At 40.3% G+C, this 19,928-nt stretch overlaps 1 protein-coding gene across 1 annotated transcript in view; it reads left to right on the top strand.

Moving 5' to 3' along the window:
* The window catches only part of LPCAT4 (lysophosphatidylcholine acyltransferase 4), a 752,085-nt gene that overhangs the window by 504,356 nt on the left and 227,801 nt on the right, over nucleotides 1-19,928 (top strand). Inside the window, exon 7 of the mRNA XM_044058233.1 lies at nucleotides 4,584-4,618. Coding sequence (XP_043914168.1) covers nucleotides 4,584-4,618 — 35 coding nt within the window. The remainder of the gene's footprint in view (nucleotides 1-4,583; nucleotides 4,619-19,928) is intronic.

The following is a 19,928-nucleotide window of genomic DNA, read 5'->3' as shown; positions in this document are numbered from 1 at the left end:
TGCTGTTTTGCAGGGCATTCTGGCTCAACCCAGTTCCTCCTAGTACCTACCACCCTGTGCATAGCTTTGGGACTCTACCCATCTGTGATTACTGCAGCTGTATGCACGATGAACCTACCATAAATGTAGATGTTCGAGTGCTAATACAGCTGCAGTACAGGTTTCCCTCCCTCCTTCCCCACTTGGTAAAGGCATGGGGCCTAACAACCTCTTCATACTACCTGACTGGGTTATCCTGCTATGTTTTATTTGCTTGCAACCACTGATTTTGGTTTATTTTACATTGCTTGTATATGCATATATGCATTATTTATTTATTGCCTTCCTTCTGGGGGCACCTGACATCTGGGGCAAGAAAGACTGAAGAACATGGCGTCGGCTGTGTCTTATATACTCTGGCCTCACTGACGTCAGAAGAGGAAGCGACTACAACCGACGCCGGACCAAGACTTTGGAATTCGGCCGACCGAGGAACCGCCTGACGGCAGAAAACCCATCTGTGATTACTGCAGCTGTATTAGCACTCGAACATCTACATTTATGGTAGGTACAAAACTGTACTTTATCAGCTGTGCTCCTGATGATGCAAAAGCTTTCAAAGGACACTTGGGCTATTCCAAGCTGCCAGCCAGGCCCAGTGGATCTAAATTCAGAACTGATTAAAGCAGTGGGACTGTACCCTGACCCCACCCCCCCCCACCACCATTTGTATGCATGCTAACTCTAAGATTTATATACGTCAGTATAAGGGGACTAGTGTAAGGGATTTGCTATGGCGGGCACCATGAATAAGATTGCTACCTTACAGGTAGCTCTTTTTCCCATGCTGCTTTCATGATGCCTGATGTCAAGAATATACTCTATGAAGCTCTGTACATCTGTGGAGCTGGCAGGATACATTTAGTTATTGCATGTCATCAACTTTTGGTGCCTATTACAACTGTTATAAAAGGCATGAGGGCACACTGTTGGAGAATATAGGCTAATGCCAATGGTTGATCTGGCTCAGGTCTCTGCAGACCCAGTACTACCTTTAACAAACACTTCCTCCTGTATTATGGCCTTCTTGTCTGTCTCATCATGTCTGCTAAGCATGACCAGCGATACTTTGGAGTTAGGGTTATTACTTCTCCTTCGCACTTCTGGAAAACATACTCTGATGAGAAAGAGGCCCTTTTCTCAGAAAAGGATAAGGGGCCCATTTCTCAGAAAAGGATAAGGGGCCCTTTTCCTCAGAAAAGGATAAGGGGCCTTTTTCTCAGAGAAGGATAAGGGGCCCTTATCACAGTCAGAGAAGGATAAGGGGCCCTTATCTCAGAGAAGAATAAGGGGCCTTTATCTCAGACAAGAATAAGGGGCCCTTATCTCAGAGAAGAATAAGGGGCCCTTATCTCAGAGAAGGATAAGGGGCCCTTATCTCAGAGAAGGATAAGGGGCCCTTATCTCAGAGAAGGATAAGGACATGTCTTTCATTTCATATCCATCTTTTGAAATGATCCCATCCTTTTGGAAGAAATGCTTAAGCTGATAGAGTCCAATACAATTTCCATCTTACCACCTGATAAGGAATCCAAAGCTTTGAAAAGAGTTATCAGGATTGTGCGAGTTATCAGGAGTGAGCTCTCCTTTGTGTAACTTGGATATAGGTCCCTCGTCTATTTAGCCTGCCCATCAGGAGTGCGCACTCGTTTGTGTAACTGGGATTTAGGTCCTTCATTTATTTAACCTGCCCATCAGGAGTGTGCACTCATTTGTGTAACTGGGATTTATGTCCCTCGTCTATTTAACCTGCCCATCAGGAGTGTGCTCTCCTTTGTGTAACTGGGATTTAGGTCTCTCATCTGTCTATTTAACCTGCCCATCAGGAGTGAGCTCTCCTTTGTGTAACTGGGATTTAGGTCCCTCGTCTATTTAACCTACCCATTAAGAATGAGCTCTCCTTTGTGTACCTGGGATTTAGGTCCCTCATCTGTCTGTTTAACCTGCCCATCAGGGGTGTGCTCTCCTTTCCATGACTAGGATTTAGATCCCTCATCTGTCTATATCACCAGCTCAGGATTCTGTCCTACCTAGTCAGTCAGACTTTGGACAATCTGGTAGGTCTCACTGAATGTGGGATGAAGGAAGATCTGGTTAAGACCCCTTATCACAGTCTCCACAGCAGGCTTCCAAGTAGCACCCTCTAACTTTGTGCTGATGATGTGGTGAGAACAGACTTTGAAATGTGCTTGCATAGACCAGCCTTGCCCGGGCTCTGCATTAGTAAGCTCAGTCACGCTATTCCAGTTTCTTATTTATTTGTGCTTGTTTAGTGGGTTAGAGCATTGATCACAACTTGTTTATTTATTTACTGGTTGAACGATAGATTATGGTGGTAGTTCTTGGATTCTTTTTCACCCATGACCTTAGTGCTTACTTTAGAAGCAGTTACAGGTTTGTATAAAAGTTCAACCACTACAAGTTTTGTTAATAGTTCAGTATAACACACAGAGTTCAGTTCAACGTAAAGTATAAAATCTTTACACAAATTAATGGTGCCAGACAGTATGACGGATAATGACAGAAACAGCTTAACATATGTTGGCAAATGAGTATATTAATGCATAAAATGATTATTCATAAGCAGTAGTAACAGAAATAGCTGTTGTGCAATAAACAGCCGTAGTCACTGCCATGGCAATACAATGTTATAATTAATTCGTACTTGTGGAAGATATGTACACATTATTATAAACAGTAATCAAAGTACAAACATGAGATAAAGTTGTAAACGTACAAACAGTGTCTATGCCACTAAAATAAACCGGGTTGGTTCAATACAGAACAAATGACAATAACTGAGGGCTATGACATATGTACACCCCCTCAGATCAGGTAGTAAGTAGGTAGAAAAGTGGGCAAGAAGAAATCCAATAGAGTGACAGCTCAGTTAATGTTGGGAGTTTGCGGTGCCTGTCACACGCTTACTTGTAGGTTGAGGTTGTCTTTGATCAGGTCTCCACAAAATGGCCGAGGATCATAAACACTGATGATATCCATTCACCGCTGTGAAGGAGTCCTTATGACAGCCCCAGTCATTTCTGTTTGTTCCTCTTCTAGAAACACTCTCTTTCCATTCACTGCTGTGAAGGAGCCCTTATGATAGCCCCAGTCATTTTTGTTTTTTCCTCTTCTAGAAACACTACCTTTCCATTCACCACTGTGAAGGAGTCCTTGTGATAGCCTCAGTCATTTCTGTTTGTTCCTCTTCTAGAAACACTACCTTTCCATTCACTGCTGTGAAGGAGTCCTTATGATACCCCAATCATTTCTGTTTGTACCTCTACTAGAAGCACATCCTTGTAGGATGAGGAAAGCTGCTAAGTATCCGGACATCTTGTCTGATCGGGCTATTCATATCAGCTGCCCAAGGAGAATAACTCGTCTAACCAAGTCATCAAGGACATTCAGTGCTATGACAGGCTACAGCTCCTCCTCCTATCACCTTGAATTGGATTAAGTAGGTAATTAGAGAACATCTGGATTAATGTTGTCTGGAGATGTGTACTGTTCCTCCTATAACCCTGAATAGGATTAAGTGGGTAATTGGAGAACATCTGGATGAATGTTGGCTGGAGATGTGTACTGTTCCTCCTATCACCCTGAATTGGATTAAGTGGGTAATTGGAGTACATCTGGATGAATGTTGGCTGGAGATGTGTACTGTTCCTCCTATCACCCTGAATTGGATTAAGTGGGTAGTTGGAGAACATCTGGATGAATGTTGGCTAGAGATGTGTACTGTTCTATCTATCACCCTGAAATGGATTAAGTGGGTAATTGGAGAACATCTGGATGAATGTTGGCTGGAGATGTGTACTGTTCCTCCTGTCACCCTAAATTGGATTAAGTGGGTAATTGGAGAAGATTTGGATGAATGTTAGCTGAAGATGTGTACTGTTCTATCTATCACCCTGAAATGGATTAAGTGGGTAATTGGAGAACATCTGGATGAATGTTGGCTGGAGATGTGTACTGTTCCTCCTGTCACCCTGAATTGGATTAAGTGGGTAATTGGAGAAGATTTGGATGAATGTTAGCTGAAGATGTGTACTGTTCCTCCTATCACCCTGAATTGGATTAAGTGGGTAGTTGGAGAACATCTGGATGAATGTTGGCTAGAGATGTGTACTGTTCTATCTATCACCCTGAATTGGATTAAGTGGGTAATTGGAGAACATCTGGATGAATGTTGGCTGGAGATGTGTACTGTTCCTCCTGTCACCCTGAATTGGATTAAGTGGGTAAATGGACAAGATTTGGATGAATGTTGGCTGGAGATGTGTACTGTGTAGCCTTGAGCAAATTATTTAACCCTCATTGATTCAGTTCGATGTTTAGAGAAGCTCTGTTACAAAGAAATTTGTAGCAGTGTCATTGCCTTAACACATACATGTTAAGTGTGTCACTTTAAGCACCACAGCACACCTACTTGTGTAAGAAACATAGCACAAGTACTTGTGTGATGACTGGTTCACAAAGACAATGTAGAGAAAGTTGGGACTTACGATGCAGATATAATCTTGTTTGTTTCCTTTTAACAGGACGTCACGAGCTGGACATGGAAAGGACCTGGAATGTAAGTTATTTACTGATTTATTTTTGCATTCTTGATTAGTTGTATATAATAAGTGAAGACAGTACTGTCCCAAGGAAGTCAATATATTTGTTTCATTTTGTAATAAACTCATGTCCATACCAAGGAGGCATATTAGGAGGCAGTGGCAGTTGGTGACTTGAGAGTAGGGGAAGGCGGCTACAGGAAGCAACTGAATGGCTGCAACTAACTGGAATGGGGTGAGTCACATTTATGGCATGGCAATGCCTATTTACCTGTGACCACACAACAGATGGGAATTTTCACTTTCAGCCACAGTACCCAGTCTTTATGGCCCTGTTATTGACTATATTCACCTCAGATGCCCAAATTCAATAATCAAGGCCAACCTTAAGTGAAATTGAGCCCTAGCCAAAGGACTTATTGGGCTCCATGTTGCACAACACTCCCACTTGCACCTCTCCAGTCTTTCCCCTGATTTTAACCTCAGCCTGTCTCTATATCATCCAGAAAGATTACTTCTTTCATGCTTTTTTACACTCAGTCTTACCTTTTACTTTTTTCACCAACCTTTTAACACATCTTAACTGGCCAAGACTCCACTGTAATAAGTGCAGAAGAAGTAACTGAACAAAGCCAGGAACCTGGGAGCTGTTAGGACCCCAGAAGTCATAGAATTATAGATGTTTTAAGATGCATCACAGACTTTCTTTTACAACCTTTCAATACAATGATGGCCTAAATAAAACTTATGAATAAGTAAAGAACCATAGTCATATTTTGTCTTTCAAGGAAAAATAAGTTGTAGCTGAAGTTAAATGCTCACAGCTAACAAAACAGTAGGATTTCCTGCTGTGGAAGCCCTTGTCTGGCCCAACTACCAGATTAAAATCTCCCTCTTCAGGCTGGCAGATATAACAGTGATGAGGAAAGACATCAGGCACCACTAAACTTCCCATAATACAATTCACCCAGTATGCTTAGGTATAGAGGGAGCCACTACCTCTCAACTGTACAGATTTCCACAGAATTTCAGATTTTTGGCTCATATTTTTGGCCTGTTCCTCTATTTTCCTGGGAAATCACTGGGATGATCTCAGGATTGTAGTCACTAAATAATGACATACATTTGAGTTTCAGACTTCATATCCGTCAGAAATTGTATATTAAAACAAATCCTGTTACTCTAGCAACTTTCTAAGTTTATAAGAGTAATATTTAAAATATGACCCTATTTGTACCCCCATTTTGTCAAGCTTTGTACAGATTTTTTTGCATTAAGAGGTTGAGAGGTAATGAGCCAGCCAAAACCATGACATCAATGGCTAGTACTTTGGACACTGAATCCAGTGATCTGAGTTCAAATTTCACTAGAACTCATCTTCTTTCATGGGATTGGAGGTTGGCATACTGGTTAAGATGTTTACTCTACAGACAAAAGATACAGGGATTGATTCTCACATTTGAAAGGGAAATTGTCTAGGCTTAAAATGGCCCACAAGGGCAACTAGCCTAGTATTTATCTGTGAACCTCTGAATCCAGAGCACCTGAACAAAACTTTGAAAAAGACAGGAAGTATGTGCAGACTGCACACAGAAGGAACCTCAGACAGAAAACTCAGCCAAACGACCAAGTACTGTGAGATAATGATTACTGCGTGTGTACTGTGTGCTAGATATGATCACTGCAGCAGTTGCAGCTCCTATTTTTCCCTCTAGGTGTCACCCATGTGGCAAGCCAAAGCTGCTTCCTACTCTTTGGGATGAACCATTGTCAGCAGTTTGCATCCTTCCTTCCAGCCTAATGTCTCTGATATCCATGCTGCTAACTGAACACAGGTCACCTGGGTCAGAGACAGGGATTCTTCCCTATGCTCCATGGAGCTGATCTGTACCATTAGAGTTCTTCAGGATTTAAAACAATTACTTTGATAAACTAAGGCAACAATCATGCATAGTGCGTCAAAAGTAAGTACACTTTTGTTTATTTTCATTGTATAACCATAATGTGAAACTTATCTATTTGTAATGGTCTTACAGCTATGACTATGTACTTCACTGTGTCCTTGTCTGTTGAGTAATCATTCTGTAAAGTGTTTGGGGTAGCTGTGCTGTAGATTGTTGTGGTAGCACAGCTTGTATGTAATGTGAGCCTCTATTGTGTACCAATCTCATCGACCTGACGATTTAATACTGTGTATGTCCCATCACATCTACGTCTAGCCTGAACTTAGAAAAGCACTCCTGCACAACAAAACTGACTGTTCTTTAAACCTATCCTTGCTACTCCCATCACTAACCCCTAGTATATTGACTCCTTTCTCGACACGAGTGCACCCATACCTGCCTTAACTGCCACATTATAATTTGGGTATCTATTTAAAATACGCGCCTTGAGTACTGTTTCTTTATGCTACTACGTATCTATAAGGGTTTCTCCTACTAGTCATCCACAGTTCTGCTCCAAAAAGGGGACTAGAACATCGACTTATTACCAAATATTCTCCCTTCTACACTACTATAACCCATAGCTGTATTCTGGCTCTGTTTGCTCTACAAAACGAAAAGAGTAAACTCATTCTGCAAATACGGCTTAGAACTTCCGTATTCTTGTAAATACCCTCCTACTCAATAATTATAGTCCTCAACTGTATTCCGACCCTGCTGTCGCTCTACAAAACAGCAGTACTAGAGCAGGAAAGGATTTGTTGTAACTCGGCACTGTTTGGCACATAAAAGAAAAGAGCGAACCTGTCTTTAACAACTGGCTCCGGACTTTGTATCTAACTGTATACCCTTCAATTTGGAAGCTCTATAGTCCACAGCCATATTCCAGCTCTGTTTTTCTTCCTTAAAAGATTCCTGGCTTACTCTCTTAACCGCCACCACCTCCATGTGGTCCAGCCGAACTATTACAGAGTGGCTTGCGCCCTCATTGAACCTATGTTCATTAGCTTCATCTGTCCCTATCGGCCGATCCAAACTTATACTTCCCCTTAAAACTTATTTCCAGCTGCGCATTTTAACCCTAGCTTTTCCTCACTTGCTTTTGTACTGTTTTGGCGAGGTGCTAGGCGTATGTACGCTCCACTAGCGCATACTACACTAGGAATGAGTAGTCCTAGTCATAATTGACTGATTTTATCCCAGGAAACATATTCCATGCCTTGGTTGCTTGCCGCTTTTCCCTCCCAACTTAAAAGAGAAAAACAACTCCTAAAGAATCACTAATAATTTAACTTGTACCCCCTCCCCCCTTCTAACATACAACAGTAAATAGTTCTCTGCCATGGATACTTCTATAAAATGTGCTTACTAACACCTTGAAATACCCATTTCTGAACTTGAAATTGGTGTCTGTTTCCGTACATGTCTTTTGGCCAATGCAATGTGTGATTTGATGGACATGCTTATGTAATGCTGGGTCATTCGATTTTAACTTATGTTATTGTATCAAGAATTAGCGACACTGTGAGTGTGTAAAGTGTAAACCCTTACTGTCTGTGGGTTAAGCGCACCTTCTTGAAACTGCTTATATTTTGCAGGAATTACATTGTTTCTATTTTTCCTAATACTGAATCTAGTTTAAGCTGCCCTGTGCCTTAGTTAAGTAATTGTTACAAATTGAATGTTTTTTTTTCCTTCTAAACTGTTCTGCAGGGACCTATATACTTGTTTAGTAAGAACTTGATCATGATGTATTGATGCTTGTTTATATATGTTCACTGCTGGCAATCTGCACTTCTCATATTCTGTAAGCAAAGCATTATCCTTAACTTCTCAATTTTACAAATACCTTCCTCTCTATTTTTCCCCAGCTTTCCAACTCTCTTCTCCAAACTCACTTTGCCTCCTGGCCCAGCCTTTCTGGAGATCTAAGGCCAACACCGGGATACAAATCTTACCCTGTTCACCTGACTCTCTACAGGGATTGTGTCCTTCTCCCAGAAGAGAGAGTTAAAGGATCCAAGAAAGTATGTAACATGCTACTATCCTTACTACAAATTTTGCTTGTGACATTGTTATCACTTGCCTGGTGCTAGTAAGGGATCCCAGCCAGAATAGCCTGCAGCCACACACTTGTCACTGTGAATCTCCCTATAAACCTACCTCATCCCAGGCTCCCTTTTCAGAGCTACCTCCCTTTCATCTCCTATCTACCTGCTTTAGTGGTCCCTCTTTTTACTTAACCAGGTTCTGTCCACTAGGTGGCAGTGTCTACCTATCTTAACCCCTTTTTCCTTTAATCCTTCCCTTCACCATAATGTTATAGATCAATAGGCTTCTCTCCCTTATTGCTAAGTAATAGTTTTACCCTTCTCCACTTCTGGTCTCTGTCTTCTCCATCCCCTTGTACCTGCACCCCTAGATTCCCAATTACTACCCTTCTTACCTCCTTCAGTACTTACCTTCACCAGACTGATTGTTTTCAAACTGCTCCTGCTGCCTGCCTTCCTTGGGTGTATCCCGCTCTGTTCGCCCTGCAGGCTCACTCCGCTCCCCTACCCTGCCCCCAATTCCCACCCACCCCCAGGGCATCTACACATATACCTAACAAACTCCACCTACCTAACCTACTACCCAATCACAGTCCTCTCCCACTCACCCCTCCCCCTATTCTCTAATCAAGAAAAACCCCACCTCATTTTCCACTCCCACTGCTAATCCTCCCCCTACTCTCTTCCAGTCCCTACACACTATTTTCCCTTTATCATTTTCTTCTATATCTAACTCTCTCCATTCACTTCTGACCTTTCCCTTCTCAACTAACATACATTACTATTCTTCTCCTGTCTGTATTTTACCCTCCCTTATCCTAACATGTCCTACAAACTCCCTTTAACTTTTCAACTCCCCTGCTACCTTCTCATCTTACTCATAACTCTTTATCATGCTACTTCATACTCCCATAAAGCTCCTCCTTTCCTATGTCCTACTCAAACTACCCCTAACCCCCAGCCACTACCTCTTGAACTCTCTCACTTTCACTCCATATGCTCCTCCCTTATTCCACCCAACCTGTTACACCTTTTTCATCCCAAATTATTCTCTACCTCAATTAAAACCCTTTCTCTGAAACCTCTGCTAAACCCTAACAAATACCTACTATACAAACTTTACAATCCAAAACTGATCACCTGCAATGTCCTAGCCTTATCTGGAGACATTCATCCTAACCCTGGCCCTTGTCCCAGTACAAACTACTCCATCCCTCCATCCTCCTCCAAACCTACAACAAATAACACTCCCCACCCTTCCTGTCCCCCTCCCACTTCCCCCCTTAATACTCTGAAAATCTTCACTATCAATGCCCAGAGCCTTAACAACAAATGTCACCATCTACAAGCCTGGATTAATCATAATAAACCCGACATCCTAGCCATCTCTGAAACCTGGCTAAGACCCCATACCACTGACTCTGAAATATTACCTCCTGGTTACCACATCCTCAGAAGTGACCGTTTAAACAAAAAAGGTGGTGGCTCTGCCTTAATTTACTCTAATCATCTCTCTCTAATACCCCTTCAAATTCCTACCCCTTATTTCACAAACTCTGAAATCACAGTTAGCCTTCTCCGATTAAATAAACACAAGAATATCTGCTTCATATCTTTATATATCTCCCCTGGCAACAATATCTCCACCCTTGAAGATATTCTATATTGGTCCTCAACTCAAGTAAAATATGAAACATATATTCTAGGCGATGTCAATATCGACTAGAATAAAATCAACTCACCATCACCTTCACTTTCCATTAACCTTCTAAACTTCACCCAAGTAATCTCCTCAACTACTCGCCCTAACAAAAACCACCCCCCAGGGTCCATCTTAGACTGGATTCTAGTCTCCCATCCAAACAAAATCACTCTCAGTGGCACTATCCCTGACACCTTCAGTGACCATCTCCCTGCCTTCATCCATCGATCAAACAGCTCCACCCAACACCATCACCTCTACATTCAAACTCGTAACCTCAGTAACTTTAACCCCTTAATTTTCTCCAACATCTTCAAACAAATCAACTGGCAACCACTAAATATCCTCCCACTTGACAATGCTGTTGAACACTTCAATTCCATCTTCCTAGATACTCTCAACTCCCTAGCCCCTCTAAGAAATAAGCGAATCAAAACTAACTCTGCACCATGGTTGACCAAAGAAACTAAACAAATCATGCGTCACAGAGACAAGTCCTGGAAGCTCTACCAGAAAAATAAACTATCCTCCTCCTTACTTCTATACACCCAACTTTGCAACCAAGTAAAGAAACTCATTACCAAAGACAAAAAAAACTACTATATTAAACTTCAGTCCAATAACAATAAAAACCCTAAACAATTTTGGAAATCAGTCAATTCCCTTCTTCATCCCGGATCTCAATGCAACCCCTGCCCCAACCCTAATCTATCTGACAATGAACTTAGCTCCCACTTCAATACCTTCTTCACTGAATCCATAGCTAAACTAACCAAAATGTTTCCTAATAACAACCTACCTAACTTCCTTTCCTCTCCACCCAGCAATCCAAACAATAATCCCCTCAATTTCAATTTCAAACCTGTATCCACATCTTTTATAAAAAAGCTTCTCTCCAAGCTAAAGCCAGGTTTTAATGCCCCTGACAATATTCCCCCTTCCTTCCTCAAACATGCAGCTGAAGGAATCGCCCTTCCAATTAGTATTCTGATTAATAGATCCTTAACTGAGTCATACGTACCCAAACTTTGGCGTTCAGCCTACATCCTACCTCTTCACAAAGGAGGCAAAAACACCTCTATTTCTAACTTCCGCCCTATCGCCCTACTCTCTCCAATATCTAAAATTCTAGAAAAATGCGCCCACCACCAATTCTTACCCTATCTCATTCAAAATCACCTCCTTACACCCACACAGCATGGCTTCCGTCCCGGCCACAGTACCATAACTGCACTACTATCCTTCTTAGAAACTATCAATCAAGCTCGAGACTCTGGACTCGTTGTATCCACAGTACTGCTAGACCTTTCAAAAGCTTTTGACACCATCTCCCACACACACCTTCTTCATCATCTGGCTAATCCCAAACTCTCCCCAAACACTCTTTCCTGGTTCTCCAGTTACCCATCTGACAGATCCCAAGCAGTCAAATGGAAGACCTCATTCTCATCCGTCCTGCCTACATCTACTGGTGTTCCTCAGGGGTCCATCCTTGGACCCATGCTTTTCAACATCTTCATAAACAACCTTCACACCTTCATCCCTGACACCACAGTCATCCAATACGCAGATGACTCTACCTTGGTCTGATCTGCCCCAAATCTTCCTGAACTCCAGACCAAAACCCAATTAGCCTTTACCACCACAGAGAACTGGATGCACCAAAAACACCTTTCTCTCAACTCCAACAAATCCAAAATACTTATTTTTCTCCCCTCCAAAGTTTCCTCTGTGGACAAAAACACTTTCAATGTTCTCAGCCAGACTAACACTGCCATTGAAGTGGTCCCCTCTGCAAAACTCCTTGGCATCACCATAGACGAACACCTCAGATTTGATCTTCATATACAACATAACATAAAGAAAACCCACCAAAAGCTAGGTATGCTATATAGGAGCAATCACTTCCTGTCAAACTCCACTAGGCATACCCTGGCAACATCCTTCCTCCTACCTTCCCTTCTATACGGAGCCCCTCTCCTAACCAACTTGTCTGCTACCAACACCTCTAAGCTCGAAGCTTGCTATAATAAGATCTCTAAATTTGCCACCAAATCCAAAGTATCAAGTCACCACTGCCACAGCCTTCGTTCACTGAACTGGCTAGAACTCCCTAATCATCTAGACTATCTACAACTAACCACTGCTCACAAACTAATATTCTCTCCTAATAAATGCCCAGCCTTAAAGGACATCCTTCCTCCATACATCCCCAACAGATCACTGAGATCCGAAAACCAAAACCTAATCTCCATTAGTAAACCGAAATGACCAGCTGGCCAGCTTTTACTCTCCTTCTCATTAGGTAAAAAATGGAACTCTCTGCCTACTTCACTTAGGACTATACCCAACACTGAATCCTTCAAAACTCAACTTTTTCTTCACTTATCCTCCAAATGGAAATGCTCCTGCTTTCACCCCACTTAAATTCCATAGCGACTCCTACTCCTACTCCACTATACTCTCATACTTATTCTAATTTCTCAAAATAACTACAACTAACAGACTTTAAGTGACTGTAAGCATATAAATATTGAAAAAAAAAATATATGCCATCAAGTTCTCTTCAACTCTCAAATGTAGTAACCCTACTTGTTTTTACAAACTATATTGTATGTATTTTTTATTTGTAATCTTTATTTGCATTCTGCAACCTATATTGTATTATACTGTTCTTGGAGCTTTATTCTGTAACCTATATTGTATTATACTGTTCTTGGAGCTTTTCTCCCCGGGCCTCCACTGAAAATGGGCACTTCATGGCCCAGTGGACTTCCCCGGTAATCAAACTGAAATAAATAAATTAATAAATAAAGTAGTTGTGAGGGACCTGCTCGCTATTTGCAAACAGCATTGAAACTTGAGTAAAAATATATAAAAGATGATTGAAACTTTAGTAAGAACATATAAAAGATGATTGAAACTTGAGTAAGAACATATAAAAGATCATTGAAACTTGAGTAAGAACATATAAAAGATCATTGAAACTTGAGTAAGAACATATAAAAGATCATTGAAACTTGAGTAAGAACATATAAAAGATCATTGAAACTTGAGTACGAACATATAAAAGATCATTGAAACTTGAGTAAGAACATATAAAAGATAGCAAAAAGACTTTTTTTCACATGTAAACATATTGGTTGCGACAATGCAGAAAATTATTTGAAGGGGGCTGATGTTCCATTAGTGATGGGCACTTCAGTGCTCCTGCACTATCGAAGTTAAAAGGCTTTCGTTTGGGCCTAAAGTAACAGTAATGTGTAGCCTGATCGATGTGCTGACTTTCTTTACTACAGTGTCACTTATTGTCACTTTAAGGAAGGTTGTCAGAGTGTACCAGAAATATTTACTGTGATTAACATCTCTGGAACAGCCATATCTGCTAAACATCCTCCAAAAGGTATCTGATAATTAGCACATGCTATCTTATGTATTCCTGCAAATTGTCTTATTAGCAGAAGTTTAAAATGAGGCACTGATCTTATGTTTTGAATGAAACCATTGTCATTACACTACAAAAAAGTTGAAATGTCAGTAGATCTAACATTTGTAGGCCTGTTTCAATCCAAAACCCTCTGTCTTGGGAAAGTCATAAGTGGATAGATTTTAGACTTCTGAGTTACGAAACACGTAATAACTAACACAAGCATGGGTTATTCCTAAGGGAGGCAGAGTGTGGCATTGACACTGTCCTGCACCCCATGGCTGAAATGCATTATGGGAAGTTATGAATGAGGGCTTGCTAGTGGTGGATGCTCTTTGACACGTGTACGTCTACCTCAGGGTAACATCGATACTGCCTGCACATCATGGGTGAATTGTATTATGGGATGTTTAGTGGTGCCTACTGTTGCGGTATTCTTTATTCTTGGGATATCCTGCCAAGGATAGCCTAATGTCCAGCCAGCATACCAAAGCGTTACACATTCCAGGTGCCATACTTCAGGTGTATGTCCTATGTGCAAGGTATAAGGTACTTCTCAGAATTTCTTTGTTGCCAGTCAGAACACTACATTTGAATTCAGTCTGCAAGCAATTCACTGAGTTGTTCCAACTGCTTAGGCTTCTGAAGAGAAGTGTCCTGTTCGGGTTTCTTCCTTCCTTAATTTTTCTTTACTTTACATGTCATTCAGGAAAGGAAAATGTGAGTATGGGAAGCAGATTCCCCATAAAGACAGAGAAGAGAAGTGCCCTTTTTTGTTTGGATGCTACTCATGACCATACGCAGTGTGAGATTTGTCAGGCATTTGTTCTTGTGACTCTCCGCAGTCATCTGCTGTCTTTTTCCATTTGTTTGAAGAACCAGCTGTTGAAGCTTTTGCCTCAGATTACCATGGCCGAATCTGTCCACCCAGGCGTTGAGCCACCATTGAAGAAAAAAACCAAAAAGGCTTGCACTGATGCTGCTGTTGTCCAGCTTCTACCGAACATCTTCATTGGGTTGAATTAAGAGCCTGAGGATTATCTGGCGCCAATGTTAGCTCCCTCTCCCACATTCCAGTTGGAGGCCAACAAGGAGCTGTCTATTCACACATCCACTGAGGCTGTTCCTACATCTGGTGCAGATGAGGAATGGTAACCATTGCTGATTATATCAAAGGGGCCTAGTGGGATTCGTCAAGTACATGTCAAAGAAGAGGTGTCCAATACCCTCATTAAATCTAGTTAGGGGTCTAAACACCTAGATTTGTTAAAACTGATGTTTCTTTAAAAAAGTAGAACAATCATGTGGTCCCCCCTGTGGCCAAGGATCCACACAACTAACAGTTAAGATAGAAGATGTGATACAAATGGTGAGGTATAATCAATCCACAGGAACGTCTCCAGGAACAGATGGTATTCCTGTGGAAGACTGGCAGTTAGGAGGCAAGAAAGTGATAATGATTTGGGTGATTTTGTTTTACAGTATTTTAAAAGGAGGGGAAGCACCAACATCTTGGAAGAAAGCTGTGGTGGCTGTAATACCTAAAGATGGTAAAGGCAATCAGACTCAGCTTCATATGGCCCATTTCAACTTTAAACTGTGATTATAAAGTGTTTATGTCTGTAATAGCTAAAAGGATGGCAAAAGTTAGGCCAGTATTGATAGATATATAGATCAGTGTGGTTTTGTGGAAGGGGGGCAAAAATTTGACAAGATTAATAGTACAATGATGATCCAGAGGGAAGAAGAATGTAAGAAAGTACCTCTGTTGTTGGCAGGTCTTGGCGCAGAGAAAGCATTTGGCACAGTAAGCTGGGACTTTGAGTAAGGCAGTAGAAGCATTTGTATTCCTTGATACAGTAATAAGGATGTTCAGGAGGACATATGAAGGATCGGAGGCAAATATTAAAATGTGATGGTTCCTCTCTGATAAGTTATGTTCATAGGTTCATAGATTAGTGCTAGGCTAAGTGCCCTTGTGGGCTATTTTAAGCCTAGCCAATTGCTCCATGTGAGAATCAAACCCTGCACTTTGTGTCTGTAAGGTAAATACCTTAACCATTATGCCAACCTCCCACCCCTTGGAACAGAGGAATCAAGTAGGGGTGTCTGCTTTTCCCTTTATTTGATTTATATTTAAAACCAGGGTGAAAGAAAATAAGGGACTCAGAAACTCAATGGTATGACTGGTATGGTAGTCAAAAAAGTGTCTTTGTTTGCAGATGATATTATTTTGCGCCTCAATAATCCAGAAAAGGACTTCTTAGTATTGCGGAACATTTTGAGACAGTTTCAACTTCTTTCAGGATATAAAATTAACAAAGATAAAACAAAGGCTATAGCCATTAATTATGTACCCACGCATGAATTATTTCAGCATCACCCATGTTTCTGGGGACATAGTAAGATTTAGTATTATGGTGGGTGGATTAAAAATGCTTCTGTCATGGCAACTAAGGATGTGTGGGAAGAGACTAAACAAAAGATAATATAAAAACTGAGAAACCTGATACTCTTGTTTATGGATATGGATAGCAAGACACAAGCAGTAAACGTGTTTTTAGTCCTTTTAGTTTTATATTCAGGTTAGGCATATATTGTATCAATCAGAGGAGAAGATGTGGACAATTATTAATAAGGAATTGAAGGAATTTATCTGGGAGGGGAAGAGAGCAACAGTTAGTGAGATAAATTGATCCTTCTAATAAAACAAAGTGGTTTAGGATTACCTGATTTGAAGCAAGAGTTTAGAGGTATACATGTAATGCTTATGTACATAATGCAAGCTGAAGGCTGTAATTCAAAGTGGAAAGGGATGATGATGTTGAAGCACGGGGGGATGTTCAAGAAATGAGGAGAGAGCATGACTTCGGGTGCGGATACTTATGGAGAGTAATAACGACCATAACAAGCATACACAATATTATATTCATAAAGTAGCAGAAAGTATTCTGAGAACTAAGCCAGCACAAGAGAGGAGAGAGGAGATTTTGCTAATAGGGATGACTGCAAGTAGAGGTACAGAAAATAGGCAGGAGGGGGGCTGAAATTTACTGGAGAAACCTGGCAAAGGAACCAAGATATTGGGAACAAAGAAGTAGACAGGGAACAGTGATTGAGTGGGATGAGGCCAAGATGACGTTCAGACTGCAGGCTTGACACAGGGATTGAAATCATAGTTTAGGCAAAGAGAAATGGATAAGGGACTCATAAATGAAAGACCTCCTGTGGTGGAGTTTTTAGCTGAATGTAAAACAGAAGCTGCTTTTAAAAAGGGGATAATTGATAGGGCATATAAAATATTGCGTGATAACTACAAAAATCAATCCAAGGAGGTTAGAAAAGACTGGAAGAGAGAAAGGAAAAGCAATTTACAAGGAAAGAATGGAAAGACATCCGTATGGCTCCCAAGTATGCAACATAGTCCAGGCGGTTTGGGATCTTTGCTTGGAAGTGTTTGCATAGGTATTTCTATACCCCAAGCAGGCTTCAATATTTTTTTTCTCCAATAGATAGCAAGTGTTGGAGGTGTAATGGGGAAGAAAGAGGTATGTGGAAACATGTTTTGGGAGTGTAATGAACTGGCAGATTTAAAAATTCCCTACAAAGCACTCTGTCAGAAATATTGTGTGAGCAAACGGCTGTAACTAAGGAAATTATTCTTTTGAACTGGGACACAGGATCTGAATTGTCTAGACATAGTAAGACCTCGTTAAGTTTAATTCTATTTGCTTCCAAAAAAAGCAATTGCTAGAAAATGTTGAACAAATTCTCAACCAAATGTATACAAAGTATTGAATATTATAACGGAGATAAAAGAACTGGGAGAGGGATCTTTAGAAAAAGGACAGAGCAAATTATATAGACATAAATGGACATTGTGGGAACAATGCATGCAGAAAATGCACAGGAGGAGGAGTGAAGTTAAAGGGAAGATGGGACTTAGGAATTTATGTAATGCTGGACTGATAACAGATATAAAGAAAAAATGTATGTAATTTATAATTGATATAAATGGAAAAAATGTTAATGTGGTTTCTTTTCTGTTCACATATGTTTACCTGTGTCTTATGTGATAATTTAATAAAGGTGCTAAATCTTTATTAGTCAGTTAATGAGTATACTATTACAGATCTTCAAGTGTGGCAAAGTATAAGCTCATATCCATTGACTAATAGAGTTTTGGAGAATACAGCCTTTATTCAACTTTTTCCTGAAGAGAAGATGCTTCACTACTAGGGGGTGATTAAGTTTTGTTGAATTCAGTTAAGATACTCTAGGGTATCCCTTTGGGATATTTTCACTAAATGAATCACTAGGATAAAAGAAAAAAAAATCAGACCTTCAACTACCTTTACAGTGTCAGACCTTACCTTATCAGGGTAACGCTAAGCTTAAACACCCAGTTGCTGGCGAGAGTGTTGTTCGGATCAGTGATTTATACAAATCTGTCGACTGTCTGTCAAAATAAGCTAGAACAGGTGTTCTACAGACTTCCCTATAATCCATTGTAATATTTTGAGAAACGTTTTTCCAAATTCTCTACACAGAGCAGAGACTTTCTGGATACATCATAAACTAATATCAAAACAAGTAACTTTACAAGGGAACCACCCTTCCATTACATATACACCACTCAGTTGCACTACAATAGGGTAAGGAGAAATTTTCTTTTACATAATATGTCAGTGTTGCTCAAAGATCCCACAGTGTCTAATTAAAAACATTAGAAAAAGAAAAATCAGTATCAGTTAGTCTGGCAGTTACTGGAGAGGATTACGGCTAAAAGCTGTTAATGTGCTGCCTAACCCTATGGGGTTTCAGTCCCTCAGCCTTTATTTGTCTTCTGGGTAACTTTGAGCAAATCACTTAGCTTGACATTGCTTTGGGGCAACTGAGACTCTGGGCTGAACTCCTTAATGGTCTGCCTATATAATAAAAAGACATTCCCAAAGTCCTACACCTGTAAAGAAAAACACAGCAATCCCACCACAACTAAAACAATTACAGAAGAAAAGAAAGACAAATTTAATCTAGCAGCAAGTTAATATTTCATTCATGCAAAAACATCATCTAAAACGGTTACGGCATCACACAAAGAAACACCTTTGTGGAGTTTAGAAAAATCATTTATATATGTATGTGTGTGTGTATATATATATAAATATATTGGTCTACTTCAGAAGAATGTCTTTTCAAAATGTCGAACTTCATATGTTCAAGGCCGTGTGAAAAGCCAAACTTTTTGTACTAAGAGCATGGCACAGCAGTGTATGGGGCATTTGCCCATTCCCCACTGTAGTGAGACCTTGGAGTTGGTGTATGTAATTAGCAGGGAGTACGGCAGGGACTTATTTGGTGTTAAAAACAGTTATTCTGGTGGTGTTATTTTTTCTTTTGACTTTTCAAAAATGGTCTTGACCACATGAAGGTTGACATTTTGAAAAGCTGATCATCTGAATTAGAATCAGTTGTATCTATTTATACACACACACACACACGCACACACACACACACACACACACACATATATATATATATATATATATATATATATATATATATATATATATAGGTTCCCTATTACCAGATCGCAGACACAGTTTGTCAAATGTGCCTTGATTGAACCGAAAAGAGCGAAAAGGCAAAATAGTGAAATGGCTTTTCAGCAAATTCTTTCCCTGGGAAAGAATTCGCTTGGCCGCTTTCGTTACTTTGTCATTTTTGGCACTGTAGTGTGATCTCAGAGTTGGTATATTTAAGTAGGGGGGGTGAAGCCCCCCACATGTAATGTTTTAAATTTTTTTTTTTTTTGGAACAAAATCGCTGCATAATATAGATCCTATATATATATATATATATATATATATATATATATATATATATATATATATATATATATAAAATGTGTGTGTGCGCGCGCATGTCCCTTGGATGGTTTTGAGTTAACTAAGTAAGTATACAAAATCCATCTCTATAATTCAAAGTTCTGTGTACCATCCAGTATGTTACACTTAGTAACCTCATCAGGTGGTATGCACATCAGGAGAACTGGTTGTTAAATACCTGTCCCATATGTCCTAGTCACAGTGACCATAGTTTTGGCAATGGTCTTCATTATGTCTGTTGGGCCCCACCTTTTTAATTATTTGCCATCTCATGCAAAGCAATGGGGTGAATAACTGAAATTCAAAAACCTCTGTA

The sequence above is a fragment of the Protopterus annectens genome, chromosome 16.part0, assembly GCF_019279795.1.
Source record: "Protopterus annectens isolate FY-2018-M chromosome 16.part0, PAN1.0, whole genome shotgun sequence".
Taxonomy (NCBI): Eukaryota; Metazoa; Chordata; order Ceratodontiformes; family Protopteridae; genus Protopterus; species Protopterus annectens.
Note: the sequence above shows the minus strand (reverse complement) of the source record. Positions and strands in the feature narration are given on the sequence as shown.